The sequence below is a fragment of the Poecilia reticulata genome, linkage group LG6 (genome assembly GCF_000633615.1).
Source record: "Poecilia reticulata strain Guanapo linkage group LG6, Guppy_female_1.0+MT, whole genome shotgun sequence".
In the NCBI taxonomy this organism is placed as follows: Eukaryota; Metazoa; Chordata; class Actinopteri; order Cyprinodontiformes; family Poeciliidae; genus Poecilia; species Poecilia reticulata.
Genome location: NC_024336.1, coordinates 12,031,216 through 12,051,043, shown reverse-complemented (window position 1 = coordinate 12,051,043; position 19,828 = coordinate 12,031,216). Strand labels below are relative to the sequence as shown.

Here is a 19,828-nt window from a genome sequence, read left to right as displayed (position 1 = left end):
TTCACTGAGTAGTAGCTCAGCAGATGCTCGGTTCCACCAGGTGTTTGCTAATTGTTCCTGGCTAGTCTGAAGGAGTTGAGTGGGATAGTCCTGGGGGAGGGCTGCTATGTAATGCRGAGTCTAATGTCTGTAACACTAACATATCGGCCGATATTGGTCATTTTATTAACATATCCATATCGATCTGATAAATAATATTGGGTTTAAATATCAGCCTATATTTAATTCCATCTTGCTGTCGTGTTTCTGGAGGAGAAGTGAAGGAAGGTAGTCTTGTGGTATTTGTTTGGTCATGTGATAGTGTGATAGTCTGTGGAGTAGCTAACTGTAAGCTGAATGCAGGAGCAGACAGCCCGACTAATACATTAGTTAATATTAGCTTGAATGCAGAGTAAAATACAATTGGTGAAATTGAAATTTCCGATCTTACCGGTGGAAGGAAAATAATCAGAGATTTAGTTATTTTCCATGTTGGACAGTCAAGTGTTTCTCATCATCCTCAACAAGAATCCAGAGTGGCTGCCTTATGTTTAAAACAAAGTGAAAACTGAATTATTTTTTTTTTAATTCATAAAATGATAAAGAATGTAGCTAATGTGCTAACAGTAGTTAGCTTGTCACTGAGTTCAGCAACTTAGTCAAACAGGAAACCACTAACGCTTGTTTTGTCCATTTTCAATACATTKGGAGCTGTTCAAATACACAGTTTGTAGTTTATGTTGCTAATAGTAGTTGGCTTGTTGCTGAGTAATTATGATAATAATTAATAGGTTAATTTAACCTGTTTGAACTAGTTTAAATTGAATTTGATGCCTTCCAGGGATCYACTTTYTGAGATAAGCCAGTACCCGTGCTAGTAGTTCTCTGCTTCAGTTCAGTTTCTGCTGGGAGTTCTTCAGATGTTCTCCTCTATGCCTTTAGTAGCTTCTTTTCCAAGCAAATATCAGTTTGCTCAAATAGATCCCTTTGACTCTTTATCAGAAAGATTAGCTTTGAATTTGCATGGAAATGGTTGTTCCAACTACTATTGAAGGCACCACACTTACAACCAGTGGCACTTGTACCACAGTCTGAGAACCATAAAAAATTCTTGCTTCAGCTCAAGTTGTTCTTAAGCTGAAATTCTTACATTTAAAGATGGCTTCTTTTTAAAAAAAAAAAAAATAAAGTCACAAAAACGCTGGATGCTGACACAAAGCAGAATTAACTACTCATCCATAGAAACCTAAAGAAAACAAAATCAAGAAAAAGAATCTATATTCAATTTGGAGAGGATAAAAAGCCTTTTCAACTTGCTGTTTTTGAAAAGCCAAGGCTGCTGCTCTTAATGAATCCAGCCTCAGACGTCTACACTGAAAAGCAGGGAATTTGTCCTCAGAATCACTGACGCCTCATCGTCAGTTTCGATTTCATAGCTACAACCTTCAGTCACTTGTTTCAAAATTTAATGAAATCAGAGCATCACTTTCGGAGCTGGCCTCTATCTGTCACTCTCGTTCCYGCCCCTTCCGAAACGTATAAGAGCCGCAGCCCCTCAGTCGTTCACTTAAAGCCGATTCTAACGAATTCCCTTTCACATCGTCTCCTTTTCATGTCGCCKCTGTCGCTTCCCGGGAAGCAAGCCGACACCACGCCTGACGTCGCATCCTCGAGTGCTGCCTTACCATCATGGATACCGTCCAGCTGATCTCTTGGCTTCTTGTCCCGGGTAACCGGAGCGGCCACGCGCTCCGCTGGGCCGCAGCAGGTTAAATAATTCACAGGTGTTGTAAATTCAGCTGTCGCTGGGCAGGGAGCAGCAAAAAATAAATAAATAAATGTAGTGAAATCGGAGAAGTAGTGTCGGTGTTGAGTTTCTGAAGAGATGGAAAACGGTTTGTAAAAAAAAAAGACAAAAGTTATATATTCCAGCATTCTCGACTGATAGCAAACATGTCTGCCGTCAGTCGTCACTGTCAGGTTGTACTTTGCACGTTTGGCTTCCACTGCTACAACTTTTCGATCTAAGCCAACGTAATTAAACATTCCCGAGTTTAATTTTAATTAGGCTTTTGTGTTTGCCACATGAATCCCTGTCACATTATTAATTAGAGAGGCTGATTAGGATGCTTTATCATCGCAAGCTGKGAAAGCAAATTAAGCCTTCCAGCCTTCTCTCCTGTTACATCCTGCGATGCAAGAACATGGAAAGGATTTCCCGAATTTTCGGATCAACTCCTCGGTTTGGTATCTAACCCGTAATCAGGTTGCATTATGAGACTGTTCTGGTCCTGGTTGGGATATTAATGTTTATGATCCTAATCTGCTGTCCGTGATGACTTTAATCATTTCCTGTTTATTTCTCTTCTAATAGCTTTTGTTGGGAGGTTCTAATCAGGACTTTTTTTTTCTCCACTAGATACCGAGTTGAGTAGTTTAAGAATAGAAATATATATATATATATATATATATATATATATATATCAATTTGCTTGAGTTTCTGACTTTTGCTGCTGCTATTTTAATGCAGAAAACTTACGTTTTATGCTACAAGCTAGCATCTTTACTTTCTGTTTGGATATGACTTATTGATGTCTCATTTCATGACATATTTCAATGCAAATTTCCAGATGATTGTGGACAAAACATTTTAGCAATACATTTTGTATCACATGTATTTCAAAGTAATACATGTTATTACTTTGAAAGTAATAACTTTGAAAGTTATTACTTTGAAAGTAATAACATGTATTAGCTAGTGTTTCAGCTGCTCTCTTTCACATATTAACCATTTAAAATGTAAATATCTAGGTAATCCCCTCATAACTTTAGCTGTTTTTCAGTGGATAAATGTTGATGATTCATTTTGTCTGCACATCCTTAGAAGGTCTTGAGTTCGTGTATCTAAAATTAAAGCCATGAAATGTCTTAAATTCATTTTAAAAAGTGTATTTTTAAGACCTGTAGTTAAATAGGTTTTAACTTTTATTGTGGCATTACTATTTAATTGGGTATATATGTTTTTTTCCCCTCGCGGTTGAGACTTCCGCTACTACCAGTTAGCAATGCCTTGCTAGCTAGCTAACTTTTTTGTATCTATCTTAGGATATCTAAAATCCAGTTCCAGTTCCACTGTTAAATGTTCATAAGGTTTTTGAGAATGTGTTCTTATTATGCCATTACCGTACTTAAAAATGGTCTCAAAACAATGATTTTATCGTTTATCGCAATAACTTAGCCCAGTAGATTTTGTTATGGCAACAAAAAGGCCTATTCAGGAACAAAGACCTTAATTTTTAATGTTGTGTTTTATTTCAGCTGAAAAACCAGGTGACCATGACGACTGATTCTCTGATTCTCAGTTTGTCTTTTTGTTTTTCAATCGTCACTCCGCTTTAATTAATCGAGATTCAACAGTCAAACCATTCAGTCGTAAACTGATGCAGGCGGGTATTTCTGTTCCACCAAAAAACCAGTGATGACGTTGTTTTGGCACAACGTCATCGCTTCTAGAAATACTCGTTCTTCAGCCGCAGGCAGCGAACCGTTCCAGAACCGGCTCAACAGAACAAATATCATTAGAATAGTTCTGAATACCAAAGCCGTGGGGAGAGGAACTGTGTTCCGCTAACCAGGATTAGATTCACCCATTTTCATGTCATTTGAATGCTTTGGGGGAGCTAAATTTGTCATGTTATATTGAAAATGTTCTCTCTTTTTTTGTTTTGTTTTGGCATTTAGCCACAGCTTCAGTTCAAGCCTCTCGTCTAAAAATACCCCTCACTGTTTATTATTTTTTACATTTTTTTTTAGGAGTTTTGATGGGTTTAGTATTTGAAGTGCCTGACAGAAGGAAATACTGTATATAATTATAACACAGTGATGCTGGKKACACGTTGAAGCAGCAGAGACTTAGCACCGGTTTGCACCTCCATCTCAGTGAAAAGTGGTGACGATCTGCAGCGGCCACGTCCTCACAGGTCTCTACTCGCTGATGTCATGGGACTGAAACAGATGGGCTGTATTGAATAACCCATCGCTCCCCCTCCCAGCTCAGAAGTCAGACGAAATTCAAAGATCCTGGCTTCGGATTGATCAATTCGTCTGAATAGTTATTTCTATAATCACTCTAAATAGAAGAGGAAGAAAGAAGAAGAGTTGTTAGAATGTGATGTCTTTTATCATTTTATGTCTATATTCCAGATTGACAACCTTCTTTTTACAGGAAGGCTAAGGCACATTATTTTTCTTTCTGTATGTACATTATTTTATATTTGACAAAGGTTACGTCCTCCACCTGAATTAATAGCTCATAAAAATGTGTGTGCGTGCGTGTGTGCGTGCGTGTGTGTGTGTGTGTGTGTGTGTGTGTGTGCGTGCGTGCGTGTGGTGCTGGTGGGGTTTTCATTGAACACAAATATTTACATTTGTGTGAGGGAAAGCATGTGTTTGGATCCTCCATCTGGCACCTGCAGTATAACAGCGTGACCAGCATGAATCAAAGCTTTCTCTACAGTGAGGCAGGAAATCACTTAACCACATTTTATTGCATCCTTTGTTACCTTGGAAACCAATTGGGGTGGGGTGGACTCAACTAAAGCGACTGAACAGATCAAGGTTTTTTTTTTCTGCTCAGCAAAACCATCTGCAAGTTTTCTGCTTTAAGAGTTTGAAACGTGAGTGCTTATTGGTTTGCGCTGTTTTATGAATGAAACAGTAAAGCAGATAAAACCCTGTGACACTGTCATCGATTTGTGTTTTCCTTGTTCATGCTGTCAGCAAGCGGCGGCCTTTGTGTGACCGCTGTTTGTCTGTTTTCCGCCCAGCAGGTTTGGCTGAAGCCACCGGAGTTTGTTGTAGCTCTTATGGCAGCAGGGCCATAAGAGCTAGAGGGCGCCGCTGGTCATCCATACACGGAGCCAGCTGATACAGGAACAAAGATGGCGGGGGCTTACAGAGAATGGGAAAGAGAAACAGTCCACACAGAGTCCGGCTAGGGAGATAAAATGCACTGTAAGCGGCTTTGTTTAGAAATATAAACAGTCGACAAGCGCCAACCAAATGGTGGAGCAGTGTCAACTTGTCAACCAAAAATTACTGATGTGCTACAGGAAATGGGGCTGAAAAGAAGCAACATGATGGGAAAAAAAACATGGCGCAAACAAGTATGGTTGTTGCACTTCATGGACTAAAGTTTTAATGACCAACCACAGACGGTACTAATACTTTTTTAATATTGATAACAAAAAGTTAAAGTGGCAAGTGTTTTTTTTACTCATAACATGACAGATGAAATAATAATCTATCATCCATAGTAAGGAATTACTTAAACAAGTTTCAATTTCTTGCTGAAAGGTTGAAAGTCAGGGTTGCCTTATTTCAAGTGTATTCTTGCAGAAGAAACTAGGTAAAAAATACTCTAAGAATTAAATCCAATGCTCATCTTTATTACAGATATATGCTTATGTAAATTTCCCACTAACACTGTATGTGAAGTTTAAGCTCTAGATTAAATTTAGTTGTGTTGTAAATATAGCTATTTTTCCATTCTAGTATGGGGAAAAAGTAGGAATTAACTGTGGACATGGAACAGTTCATATCTGCTTTTGTTGCCAATAACCGCATACTGGACAACTGGGCATCAATCACCCTGACTATTTGTTAATCTGGATTAACACTTTATTAAAGCAAAGCATTTTCTTCTACAAAACAATCAGGAGTCAACAAAAAATTGACATTTTCTCATGGATTATGCGGCTCTGCTATCGCCTGCTGCAGSATCATAGGTTTATGTAGTTTGCAAACCAAATTTCTCACTTCAAAGGAAAACCTTTCTAGGTCACACTGAGACACTGCGAAATATCCTGAGCTGTGAATATAGAGTTAAAAACGAGCCTTAAAGTTGTGCATTTGCCATAAAGCTGTGCTGTGAGCTAATCCTGCATGTTTTCTCCTGTCAGGCATGACGACTTGAAGGAGATGCTGGACAGCAACAAAGACTCCCTGAAGCTGGAGGCAATGAAGCGGATTGTGGCTGTGAGTGGGATTAATGTTTACTTTGGGATTTTGCTGATCAGCAATTTTGGGTGTGTTATGCAAAAGAAAAAAGTGCATTATCATTACTAGACGTGGACGCAATAATCAAAATTATCACTAATGTATCAATACCACGTCGGTATCGGATCAATGCACGATACTTTAGCTTCAGATTCCCTCTTGAAATTTTTTAATTATTTTCGTATTGCAGTTTCTCAGTTCTACTTTAAAAAGGATTTTGTTTCGATCTGCTCTCAAATTCTTATTGTTTTGTACGTAAAAAAATGCACACAAATCATGCCAATATGTTCTCAACGTATTTTGTGGATACCTATAAACGTTATCCAAATTCTGCCCTAGGTTTGAATGAAATAATTCAAAGGAAAAACAAGAAAAATACTTTATGGTCAGAAATTTGATGATATATCAAACTTAAAAAGAAAAAAGTATCATGTCAGTGTCGGTACTGGTGGCTCCTGTATTTACTTGATATTGTATCGATATCAAAATATGCTGAATCACTCACCACTAACCCTTTCCTTTGCTTTGACTGTCAATATTCTCAGTCTGTTGGAGCAGTAAGACAGCAGTAGTGCGTCATGATGTAACTAAGATGTTCACAGATCCAAACTGTGCTGTCAGCTGTTTATAATTCATGATCTGTGTCAGTTTCCTTAATCTGAAACGCCACACCCATCTGTTCACTCATCACCACTGCAGGAAGATGAAAGTACGTCAGCAAGCATCAACAGAGACATCAGGGAAACTGCTGGGTTCAAAACAAACCTTCATTTTTTTAAACCCATTTCTATGTCAAATGTGACACAAAAATGGCTGTATTGACTTCAAAGAAAAGAGATGGATTCTATTTTTGTCATTTTTTTTTTAACATACTAGTATGGGTCCCTGATGTAAACATGGGCCAATAATTTATACTTTCATCTTGTTAGTGTTTGTGGATGTATTTCGGAATGGGGAGGTTTCGGCCATCAAGTATTTGTCTGATCGTGTGACAGTAATAGTGAGAATAGCAGAGAAGCGACGTCAGAGGTGTATTAACTTTTTTATGATTTCAAAATTTATGTAATGTGTAAAACATCTGTAAATATCAACTATAATTTCAAAATTAATATTGACTGTTATGGCTGGGTTATTTATCGTATCGTACATCATTCATCGTGAAAAATGTCTTGTCATTATAAGAATTTTCATTCATCGTTGTCGATGTTAAAAAAAGAGACTAAAATTATCTGTCTCCCACTGTTTTTTCCATGAGAGTGTCAATAAATTCAAAAATATGATTGAAGTAAGCAAGCAGCATCCTGAAGACACATACTTTAAATAGGAGGGGTTTTCAAGAGCAGTATTTGTTTCTGGGGCTATGAATGCTGGGCACAGCCATAGTTACCTGAAAAAACTATAACTAGTTTTCCACTAGCTGAGTTTTTTCTGCAGTAAGAAGGTAGCCCTACTGCTGTCAATCACATGAATGCAGATCCGGAATGTTGAATGTGATTTGAAGAGCTCCCAATGTGCTAGTGGCATAAATCTAGTGCTTGTGTTAAAAACCCAACAGTTTTTATGTACTACACTTTGTCCTGTTTCTTAAAAAGGGTTTAGTCCTTTCAAATTCTTGTTTTCTCTCCAGATGATCGCCCGCGGTAAAAATGCATCAGACCTCTTCCCAGCTGTGGTGAAAAACGTGGCGTGTAAAAACATTGAGGTAGGTTGTGCTTTTGAGTCGTTTGGCCTCTGTTTCCTTTGGTTTGTGTTGTTGCTGCACAAGGAAAAAAGAGGCTCCTTGTATCTCGTTTTTTCATCTTTAATTTTCCAGGCTTGCAAGTTTCTGCTTCTTCTGTCATCGTGTTTTGTGACTTTGCTTTCCAAGTTTGCCTGAACGGTTTGCTTCCGTCTTCTTTCCTGCTGATTCCAGGTGAAGAAGCTGGTCTATGTTTACTTGGTACGTTACGCCGAGGAGCAGCAAGACCTCGCCCTGCTCTCAATTTCTACCTTCCAGCGTGGCTTAAAGGTACGTTCGACCTTTCTGTCATGTTGACAGGATGCTGTGAGTGTGAACTAGCCACATACATCATTTAGCAATGTTTTTGCTTTAAAGGTAGTAAAAAACTTTAGTCAAATTTACAGGCGTTATCAAAGATCCCTTCCAAGTTTTCTGTGTAAAAACACCAGCCGGACCAACAATCCCATAATAAACCTTCAAGAGATTCCACACAGATTGCCTCAAATGCATTGTCCTTTCTTCCCTACGTGTTTCCAGTTTGTAGCTTTTGAGTAATTGCATCGACCAAACTAGTTTTTTTGTTGTTTGTGGTGTTTTCCCATCCACAACATTTTTTGTAGCTGAAATGTGTAAACAAAAGCATTAAAAGTGGGTGAGTACTTAGATATATGAGAGCAATGAAAGGTTGAGTCAATGTAATGCTTTTTAAAACCTAATTTAGCACAACGAGAATGGTGTGGGTGTTAATGTGGGTCCTTGATGTTCCCCCTGACGAAGTGGGGTAACAGTTGAGAAGTAGTTCCTTTGTCATGATTTTTTCCTGTTCCTGTCCTTGTTCTGGATCCAAATTGAACAATACACATCATTTTTGAAGGGCACCTATAATGCAGAATTCTTTTTTTTTCACCCTTTTTGTGCCCATTTGCATCTCAACTGCTTCTAAAAACAGTCAAAGTGCAAGTGCTTTAAAAAAAAAAACACAGAGCCAATTTATGGCAATAAGTTTATGATTTTTGGTGTCTAGAAAACGAGCCACTTGCAAAACTTGCTGGTTACCTAGCAACCCAGGCGGAGCTCCTGTATATTTGGTCAGCTGGTTTTAACGCTGTATGTGCTATACAATGGCTGCAGGAGAAGACAAGTGTTTTGCTATTGTCTTACTATCCAGAAACCACTTGCTGCATGGTAGTTTGTTGTGCAGGAGACTCTTCTTCTGCTTTTCAAACGTGTGCGGTTGTATAATTGTGCATCTGTTTACAGCCATGAAGCAGCTTATTTGGGTTTACAGTGACAGGAGGCTCTAAAACAGCTCGTTATGAACTCGTTTTGAGCAATCTTCAATAAATTCCTGAGCTCATGAATATTACTATTTTAATTGAATTGATGTTGCTGTTTTTAAATGACAGGATCCCAATCAGCTCATCAGAGCCAGCGCCCTGCGAGTCCTGTCCAGCATACGAGTTACAATCATCGTCCCCATCATGATGCTGGCCATCAAAGAAGCCGCTTCAGACATGTCTCCATACGTCAGGAAGACCGCTGCCCACGCCATCCCCAAACTCTACAGGTACGTCTGCAGCTGCAGCCCAGAGAAATAATCATCAATCAAACCCTGTCAGCATGAAAACACAGAAATCCATTTGTGGTTTTTACACTTCAGCCAGATTCTGTCGATAGGGGAAGTTTCTCACTAACCATTATTTTTTTTCTCTCGTTTTAGTTTGGATCCTGAACAAAAAGATCAGCTGATAGAAGTCATAGAGAAACTCCTGGCAGACAAAACCACGGTAAGTTTTTAATTTTTTTACCTTGTTTATTTAGTTTTACATTTTTGCTCAGCTCCTACAAACAGATAGAAACAAAGAAGAAGAAAAAAAAAACTACGCTTCCTGTTTTAGCAAATTCAAGCAAAACATTTGATCTTAGATTCTAGCTGTATGGCTTTCTAGTCAGTCGGTGTTCAGGAATGTAATCGTAACGTGGTCAACTGGTGCCTGACTCGAAATGTGCTCCAGCTGGTGGCAGGAAGCGTCGTCATGGCGTTCGAAGAGGTGTGTCCGGAGCGCATCGACCTGATCCACAAGAACTACAGGAAGCTGTGCAACCTGCTTATCGACGTGGAGGAGTGGGGCCAGGTGGTCATCATCAACATGTTGACCCGCTATGCCAGGACCCAGTTTCTCAACCCAAACATCAACGTGAGTAATAAAACACAACTGTAAGGAATTTTTAACAATTTTCACTTCTTGTTGATTCTTCTTTAGTTTGTGACTTAAAGAAAAATCCACATTTTACCAATTTTTAATTACTTCTATTAATCAGTTCTCTAAGCTTATCATGTTATTTGGTACTAATATAATCAATTAAAAGCTGAAAAATTACTAAAATGTTTTTATTTTAGTTTGCTGAACAGAGAGAAATGTTCTATTGGTTTTTCTGACGATTAATCGCATTATTACAAATTGCCACTTTTTGCATCTACAATCCCTTGATAAACTATTTGCTTCCTTTCATATGCAATCTGCTTTAGTATCATAAAAATATTAAAGCTAAAAGAAAATAGAACATAGTTTTAAAAGATAAAATAAGATAAACATGTTGTCCAAACAAACCTGGCTCTAAATAAAATAATAATAATTGCCCCTTTGTTACATAACGCTATCTCATTAGCATTATGTAACAATGTAACACATTACAGCTTTTATTCCAAAGGTCTGTTACTTTCAGACCTTTGGAATAAAAAAATTAAATTTATAATGAACCTGTCTGACAACAGGAAACGGGCTAGTCAAAGGAAAACAACATTACTGACGTCTATCAGTCCTATAAAGTTACAAAGTCATATCTCATTTTAAAAAATTAATTACCAGACATTGAAATGCTTGATTGTTGGCACCAAAACAGTGCAACGACTACTTAATAGGTTTTGGATCTTTTTTTCCCCTCTTAATAAAAAATTTTGAAAATGTAATTTTGTGTTTTTTTTTGTGTAACAATAGAACAAAAAAACCCCAAAAGAAATCAGTCAGAAAATTTGTTGTTTCCTGTTATCTTACAAAACTCATTAGTTTATCATTTTTGACGGTTGACCACAAGCGCACTCCCCACTGACTGCAGGAGTCTCTGCTGGAGGAGGGAGGAGGAGGAGATAAAACCTTCTACGGCTCAGATGAAGACGAGGATGAGGACGAGGAGGAGAAGGAGAAGAAAGCAGAGGCGGCCGCCATGGCCAAGAGGAAGCCCTACGTGATGGACCCCGACCACCGGCTGCTGCTGAGGAACACCAAGCCGCTGCTGCAGAGCCGGAATGCAGCCGTGAGAGCGCCACACACACTGCGAACACACTACACACACACACACACGCGCGCACACGCACACGCACACACACACACACACACACACACACACACACACACACACACTGCGAACATGCTACACATTAGCATAAAGCAGGCCAGGCCTTCAGCATTGCTCTGGAGTTACGGTACAAACCACAAAGGTCCACTAGCTGCAGTATGTAGCTTTTATGAACAGTACTTTTTTTACATATTTATTAAAACTGTCTTTTGTCATTGCAGTATAATATGAGATAATCTGTGAAAAAAATTTAGCTTCTTTGCCTCCTGTTTGTCGATTAACTTTGGGTATATGCTGCTCACTCCTATGCTAGGCTACAGCTAGTTTAGCAGAGCCTGCGGTGAATGATAAAGCTGGTTAGCAAGGCCACTGATGAAGGCAGTAATTCAGATTTCCTGTATTGGTGAGCTGTTTCTTTCCCGTGTCACATTGAGCAGCGCATAAAAGGTGGATGATTGACATCGCTAAAGCCCTCCTCTGTGCTCTGATTGGTTATTTCTGTCTGGGAATGCGGCATTTCTTCAAATGATGGTAGGAGCTCGATTTTATTCACAGATAAGCTGTCTCATGTTTTACTGTTATGACATGGTGACAGTTTTAACAAATATGTGGAAAACATATTTTTTATAAAAGTTACATACTGCAGATTTAAAGTCTTGTCAATAATTCACCATAAAAGCATTTTTAAGGTCTTTGAGGAGGTCACTCAATCTGAGATTATTTTTACTCGAAGATGAACGGATCATGATGAACATGTTTTAATCTTTTTTTTCTCCAGCTCTTTGTACAGTCATGGCCAAAAATTTTGAAAATGACACAAATATTATATTTTGACATGATCTGCTGCCCTCTGGTTTTCATGTGTGTATGTCAGATGTTTTCATCACATACAGAAATACAATTGCAATCATATTATGAGTAACAAAAGCTTTTATTGACAGAATGAGTTAATGCAGCAAGTCAATATTTGCAGGTTTGACCCCTCTTCTTCAGGACCTCTGCAATTCTCCCTGGCCTGCTCTCAATCAACTTCTGGACCAAATCCTGACTGATRGCAGTCCATTCTTGCACAATCAATGCTTGCATTTTGTCAGAATTCCAAGGTTTTTGTTTGTCCAACCGTCTCTTGATGATTGACCACAAGTTTTTAATGGGATTAAGATCTGGGGAGTTTCCAGGCCATGGAGCCAAAATCTCTCTGTTTTGTTCCCTGAGCCAGTTAGTTATCACTTTGCTTTATGGCAAGGTGCTCCATCATGCTGGAAAAGGCTTTGTTCATCACCAAACTGCTCTTGGACGGTTGGGAGAAGTTTCTCTCGGAGGACATTCTGGTACCATTTTATTCATGGCTGTGTTTTTAGGCAAGACTGTGAGAGAGCCGACTCCCTTGGCTGAGAAGCAACCCCACACATGAATGGTTTCAGGATGCTTTAAGTTGGCATGAGCGCTCAGCTCGTCTTCTCCCAACAAGCTGTTTTCCAGATGTCCCAAACAATCGGAAAGGGGATTCATCAGAGAAAATGACTTTACCCCAGTCCTCAGCAGTCCACTCCCTGTACCTTTTGCAGAATATCAGTCTGTCCCTGATGGTTTTCCTGGAGAGAAGTGGCTTCTTTGCTGCCCTCCTTGAGACCAGGCCTTGCTCCAAGAGTCTCTGCCTCACAGTGCGTGCAGATGCACTCACACCTGCCTGCTGCCATTTCTGAGCAAGCTCTGCACTGCTGGTAGCCCGATCCCGCAGCTGAAACACTTTTAAGAGATGGTCTTGGCGCTTGCTGGTCTTTCTCCTCTCTCCTTGAAGCTCTTGATGATACGATAGATTGTTGACGGAGGTGCAATCTTTCTAGCTGCGATACTCTTTCTAGCTGCGATACTCTTCCCTGTTAGGCCATTTTTGTGCAGTGCAATGATGACTGCACGTGTTTCTTTAGAGATAACCATGGTTCACAGAAGAGAAACAATGATGCTAAGCACCAGCCTCTTTTTAAAGTGTCCAGTGATGTCATTCATACTTAATCATGACAGATTGATCTCCAGCCTTGTCCTCATCAACAACCACACCTGTGTTAATGGAGCAATCACTGAAACGATGTTAGCTGGTCCTTTTAAGGCAGGGATGCAATGAAGTTGAAATGTGTTTTGGGGGATAAAGTTAATTTTCTAGGCAAATATTGACTTTGCAATTAATTGCTGTTAAGCTGATCACTCTTTATAACATTCTGGAGTACATGCAAATTGCCATTATAAAAACTGAAGCAGTAGACTTTGTAAAAATTAACATTTGAATCATTCTCAAAACTTTTGGCCATGACTGTAATTGTTATTTCTTCAGTTCCCACATCTTTGCTGTACTGCACTGCTTCCAGCTACAAGAGGCACTATGTGTTGTAAATGCCTCCCAGCTGCTAATGGCTAATGATGTCAGGGATTAGCTCATTGACATCCAACTCGCAGAGATTTAATTCACAAGCAGACTTCCAAAATTACACACTTTACAAAGTCTTGACACACACTGTTGTTGCATATGCAGCTTACTACCACAGTAATGGAGCTTTAAATTGTTTCCAACACACTGATTGACTGTATTGTGTTGAAGCACCACATGAAAACAAACGGCAGCTTTTTAAATAAATGCACTGCCAGATTATTTGTTCCCCTCTTTAGCCTGAGCGCAGTAAATGGAGAACAGAACAGTATTTGTCTCTTTCATGCTTGTGTAACACATCGGCTTTGTGAATACAAACACATTCCACATCTGCACTGCAACACAAAGTTGTAAATAAAAAAAAAAACTGTGATGGATTGTAATTGTAACACACAGAAGGAAATTGACTGGCTGACAATTGACAGAGGCAAATTATTGTAAAAGGGTTGTAGTTCACTGAAGCTTTACATTTTCATTTTATTAATTTTATTTGATTTACTAAGACAAATGTGCAAATTCCAGGTGGTGATGGCTGTGGCCCAGTTGTATTTCCACCTGGCCCCCAAAGCAGAAGTTGGCGTGATTGCCAAAGCGTTGGTCCGCCTGCTGAGGAGCCACAGGTGAGCTTCCTGCGTTTCTCCTTTCAAAACGTTCTAGAAGTAGTYGAGCTGGTCGATGATAATCGCTTCTTTAACAAAATAAASATCATCATTCAAAACTATTCCCACCCTTCAACTTTTTCACGTTGAAACCAAGAGTTGTTATGTATTTTACTGGAAACAATGCAAAGTAGTCCTAATTGTTAAGTGAAAGGAAATAAAGTAAATGTTCACCAAGTTTGTTTTGTAAAACCACATTGTTTGCAAGTTGCAGCTGCAACTTTTCTGGGGCGTGTCTCCTCCAGATAAAGATTCAAAGTTTTGCCCTTTTGTTGTAAAGTTGTATTCGATGAAGAGCGTCGGCRAACTTTGAATGGGCCATTTTACCAGATGAATATCTGATCTAAACCAGCGGTGTCCCAGCATTTCTGCCACACGGGCAAAATGACAAAACCCAAAGCCCTCGAGCGTAATACAAATATGATTCTTTTCTTTTAATAGAAATAGAAAAATCATTTCGTAGGGTTTTCTTTTAATTTGTTTTTTTTTATCCGCTTTCCAGGAACTGAATATGCAATATTTTAACAAAATGAAAAAAGTAGTTAGAGCCAGGGATGTGCACAGATAGATGCTAAGACGTGCAAAAGCTCCTCCCCCTTTTMATCTTTTCATCATCTTTATTTATTTATTTTTTAAAACTCTTTTTTGTATTTCTGGATTTAAAAGCCCCACAACATGGCCATATTCTGCTATACTTGATTCGGCTTTTTCCAATTTGTTAAAGAAACCAACCTGTAGAATGTTGAACAATATTAAACGTCTGCATCAGACCTCATATGGTTATTTATTTGAAATATATTATAGACACCATGTTTAATCTGTGCCGGTAAGAAATCTCACACTACTAAAGCAGGTGGTGTTGTGTTTAATGGTGAGCTGGACTTTATTTAGGTATATCTGAGTAAAGGGGCTGAATGCAACAGGTCCCTTGTTCTTTTTCAAAATGCTGAAGGAGAGTATTGTATACTGTTTATTTTATTTCGCCAAAAAATTCGCCAAAGATTTAAGGCGTACCAATGCTTTTGCAAGTCACTGTATGAAAAAAAAAAAAACGACTCGTGGAGAACACAATGAAAGTCTCAATGAGGGAAAATAAAGCTTTAATAACACCCCAAAACCCTGTGACGCTGTAAACMACAGCAAAAGGACAAAGAGAGGGAGAAAGAATAAATCTGTTAGGCCCTGAAGCAGAAAGCGGATATTAAACAAGGGGGCTCGGTGAAGCTGAAGTAAACATGAAAGCATAAACCATGCAGAGAGATGACAGCGCAGCACCTCTGGGCTGCACGTCCTGAAGCCTGTCGAGCCTCTTATTAAACAAGTGGCTCTGCTCTGGGTTTAATGGAATCATCATTCAGCAGGATTCAAACTGCAGCATCTCTCCGTGTGTCAGAAAATCACTGAACTGGGCAATGTGTTTTATTAAGCTCCATCCTGAGGAGCGTGATGTGCCTCAGGTTTTATTGCAACTTGTAGATCTCCCTTAAGGGATTAAATAAAGGTCCGTAACAGAAAAGCTGCAAAAGTACATATTTAAAGTTTAATGATGGACTGGATATTCTAAATGTTTTGTTTTTCTTTATGGTGCTATGGTCTTTTTTTCGTTTTGTCCTTGATAAAGACAGATTTTATACAGCAGGAGCGTCAAACTCATTTTCATTTTGGGCCAAATAAAAAATCTGAATGTTCTTTCAGGGCCGGTTGTTTCAGAAGGTATTGATGAAAACCATTAAATTGTTAAAACATCACTACATCTGTTTGTTTCAGCATTCAGTAAGTGTTTCTTAAAATTAAATAATATTGAACATCTTTTCACACCAATTCTGTGTCCAGGATTTTGTATCACAGATTTTGTGGTGCTAATTTAGAAATATTTGTAAGGATTTTTTTTACAATTCTTCAGCTAATGTATGAAGTTAAATGTGACTTTTTGTTAATCTCTGCATTTATCACAGACTACAGCTTGACATTAAGTKAGGCTGAGGCAGCAGTCTCTTAAACTCAATGTTTATGGCCAATTTTGAGAAACAAATTTCAGTAAAATCAGACAAAAATGTGGAGATCTATTGTTTTTGTGTGAATTTTGCAGATTTGTGAAAAATCGGAAGGACTTATTGATGCAATTTGGATCCGGAGGCCCACATAATCAGCTTCTGTGGGCCAGATTTGGCCCCCAGGCCTTGAGTTTGACACACGTGCAATACACAGTCCTAGTCCAATATTTCAACAAATGCAGATGCTTAAAAACTCTGAGGGTTTAAAGTACATCTGATACCTGGAGTTCCTACTGGTGCAGCATTGTTGCTATAGATATATCTGACATGTTAGCACTGCTAACAGCTACAGTMTTCACAAAAAGCTCAAATCTTGACAATTGTGAGCTTTTTGCTATAATGCTRTGCTAACATAAGCTTGTTTTCTCTTTGTTTTGATAAGACTTATTGATATTCAGAGTAGAAGCRTATTTTAAGTSCATTTCCAGTGAAGTGCATGTGGACTAAATTTGYAAGAAAAAACGGTTTGTATCGTGCTTGACAGACTTTCCTAGAAAGTCTGGTTTGTTTGGGTCGGTGTGAACGCACAAATCTCAGACAGACTTGTTCTGAAAGTCATAAAAATTAACGGCGAGTGTTTCACAGTTCTGTCCGGGGAAATCAGGCAAACTGAAAGTGTGACTCGTAAAAGGTGAAAAATGTGAAACCCAGATTTGATCAATGAACGAAGTGTGTGTGGGCGGGGCGCGGGGTTACACCAGCTGTATCCAGTAAAGGTTAAATGCCATTTTACTGGTGCAATAAAAATCGACTTTCAGAGCCTCCATACGCAGACTGATGTATTTAACAAGTAGCATTGATAATGTTTATTAGCTGTGGATGTCCAGTGTGGTAACTTCAGTGTTTTAGTCCAAAAAGACACTTTAAAGTAATTCAACTTTGTCATTTGAAAGACCTCCACCAGTTCCTTCCCTCTCTCTTCTGTTCCATCAGTGAGGTCCAGTACGTCGTTCTTCAGAATGTGGCCACCATGACCATTAAAAGGCGGGTAAGTTACACTWGTTGGACTACACTTAGCATGTGTTTGTTTTGCATTTTAAATTCAAAGATTTATGTGGGGTTCTTTTTGGTGTGTGTGCATTGCAGGGCATGTTCGAACCGTACCTGAAGAGTTTCTACATCCGCTCCACGGACCCAACCCAGATTAAAATCCTTAAGGTTTCTCTCTGTTCTGTTCTGTCCAACCCGCTAAACCCAGAAGGCTTGTTAGAACTTCGCCGACATGTTGTTGTTTTTCACAGCTGGAGGTTCTCACCAATCTGGCCAATGAGACAAACATTTCCACTATTCTCAGGGAGTTTCAGGTAACGTCGAATTAAATGTACTTTATAATGATTCCTCAATTTTGTCGGCCTACACTGTGATACAAAGATACAACAATGAACGTGTTTGTGTGACAGACATACATTAAAAGCATGGATAAAGATTTCGTAGCTGCAACAATTCAGGCTATCGGCCGCTGCGCTACGAACATCGGTGAAGTGAGAGACACGTGTTTGAACGGCCTGGTGCAGCTGCTGTCCAACCGAGATGGTAAGAGTAGAGAGAGCCTTAAAATTGGTAAATATTCTGTGGTAAACGAGATAGTTGCATGAAATAATATTTTATTTTAATCAGCTCTATTTATTTGTAAATTTATTRCTATGAAATATGTATATTTCAAAATGGTGCTCAAATTGCAATAAATGTTAGCTAATTATTTAAGTAACATTCATCAGGCTTTGCATGCCTGCAACATAGTGTATCTGGTGTAGGGTTGAAACGATTAATTGATTATTCAATTTAGAGATCGATTAGTCGCTAACTGGACTCAAAGAACAGACCATTTGCTGAAGAAACAACATATTCAGAGCTGTAATTAATCTAAAACTGCACAATATATATTTACATTTTGAATTCAAGATAAAAACATCTGTCTGTAAATACTTTTTGGCATAGCTTTAGCTTAATTTGGTTTAGATTTACTAAAGTAATGCTATATGTTATCACATTTTAGCAAAAAAAATAAATTTTCTGAATTTAAAAAGTAATTAAAGGGATTTGCGTATTTTAATCTTTTAATGTATTTAAAATATTGAATAAAAAGGCTAAAGTGGTCAAATGAAAAACATGAAGAACATACTGATTTTTTATCAGATTATTNTCGCTAACTGGACTCAAAGAACAGACCATTTGCTGAAGAAACAACATATTCAGAGCTGTAATTAATCTAAAACTGCACAATATATATTTACATTTTGAATTCAAGATAAAAACATCTGTCTGTAAATACTTTTTGGCATAGCTTTAGCTTAATTTGGTTTAGATTTACTAAAGTAATGCTATATGTTATCACATTTTAGCAAAAAAAATAAATTTTCTGAATTTAAAAAGTAATTAAAGGGATTTGCGTATTTTAATCTTTTAATGTATTTAAAATATTGAATAAAAAGGCTAAAGTGGTCAAATGAAAAACATGAAGAACATACTGATTTTTTATCAGATTATTACATTTTTTAATTAAATAATCCTTGTTTGCTGCCCTAATCTGCTGACAGTGATTGCTTGAAGCAACCTAAAAAGTCACAGGTAAAGACAGTAAGGTGGTCAAGTCAGTTGTTGCTTTTGTTATTGATTTGATTTTTTCAACTCAGAATTGAAAAATAGTCACACATTTGACATATTTGACTATTTATAGCGAGTTATTGTGCCTGTTTTTTCCCCCCTCGTTTTGCACATCCCTGACATGTATGCAAAGTTTCTACAGACGTGGGTCTGAACTGTAACACTCTGTACTTTCACTGACTGATGCAAACGTTTGACTCGTCTACAGAGCTGGTGGTGGCCGAGTCAGTGGTCGTCATCAAGAAGCTGCTTCAGATGCAGCCGGAGAAGCACAGTGACATCATCAAGCACATGGCGAAACTAACAGACAACATCCAGGTTACGATTTGGCCTCCTCTCCGTTAGCATGGCCAGGGGTTCTGCAGACACTACAAACAGAGGTAGGTCTCACCGTTTGGCRTGCTCCCACAGGTCCCGATGGCACGAGCCAGTATTCTGTGGCTGATTGGAGAATACTGCGAGCATGTGCCAAAGATCGCTCCGGACGTCTTGAGGAAGATGGCCAAGTCGTTCACCAATGAGGAAGACATCGTCAAGCTGCAGATCCTAAATCTGGCCGCGAAGCTTTACCTCACCAATTCCAAGCAGGTACCAAGCTTAAGATTTTCTCTAACAACAGACTAGAATTACTCCAAATTTATCCAGGTTTCATTAATAGTATGGAAAGCTACAGAAAAGTTCTGGTGTGCAAAGAGAAAACAGAATGTGGAAAAATGTTGGCCTTTCCRTGTCAGGGGATTCCAGGGTCAGCTGTCCTCGTCCTCTGCGTCCTCTTTCCTACAGACTAAATTGCTGACGCAATACGTTCTCAACTTGGCCAAGTACGACCAGAACTACGACATCCGCGATCGGGCCCGCTTTATTCGSCAGCTCATCGTTCCCACGGAGAAGAGCGGCGCCCTCAGCAAGTACGCCAAGAAGCTTTTCCTGGCTCTGAAACCTGCACCTGTCCTGGAGTCTCCGTTTAAAGGTA

General features: G+C 38.8%; 1 protein-coding gene across 1 annotated transcript in view; it reads left to right on the top strand.

Moving 5' to 3' along the window:
* Window positions 1–19,828, top strand: part of ap3b2 (adaptor related protein complex 3 subunit beta 2) — a 45,681-nt gene that overhangs the window by 8,907 nt on the left and 16,946 nt on the right. The window contains exons 2-16 of the mRNA XM_017305159.1: window positions 5,940–6,015; window positions 7,664–7,738; window positions 7,949–8,044; window positions 9,163–9,323; window positions 9,477–9,543; window positions 9,772–9,954; window positions 10,874–11,071; window positions 14,061–14,158; window positions 17,185–17,239; window positions 17,338–17,409; window positions 17,493–17,555; window positions 17,652–17,784; window positions 19,064–19,173; window positions 19,267–19,443; window positions 19,639–19,825. Coding sequence (XP_017160648.1) covers window positions 5,940–6,015; window positions 7,664–7,738; window positions 7,949–8,044; window positions 9,163–9,323; window positions 9,477–9,543; window positions 9,772–9,954; window positions 10,874–11,071; window positions 14,061–14,158; window positions 17,185–17,239; window positions 17,338–17,409; window positions 17,493–17,555; window positions 17,652–17,784; window positions 19,064–19,173; window positions 19,267–19,443; window positions 19,639–19,825 — 1,751 coding nt within the window. The remainder of the gene's footprint in view (window positions 1–5,939; window positions 6,016–7,663; window positions 7,739–7,948; window positions 8,045–9,162; window positions 9,324–9,476; window positions 9,544–9,771; window positions 9,955–10,873; window positions 11,072–14,060; window positions 14,159–17,184; window positions 17,240–17,337; window positions 17,410–17,492; window positions 17,556–17,651; window positions 17,785–19,063; window positions 19,174–19,266; window positions 19,444–19,638; window positions 19,826–19,828) is intronic.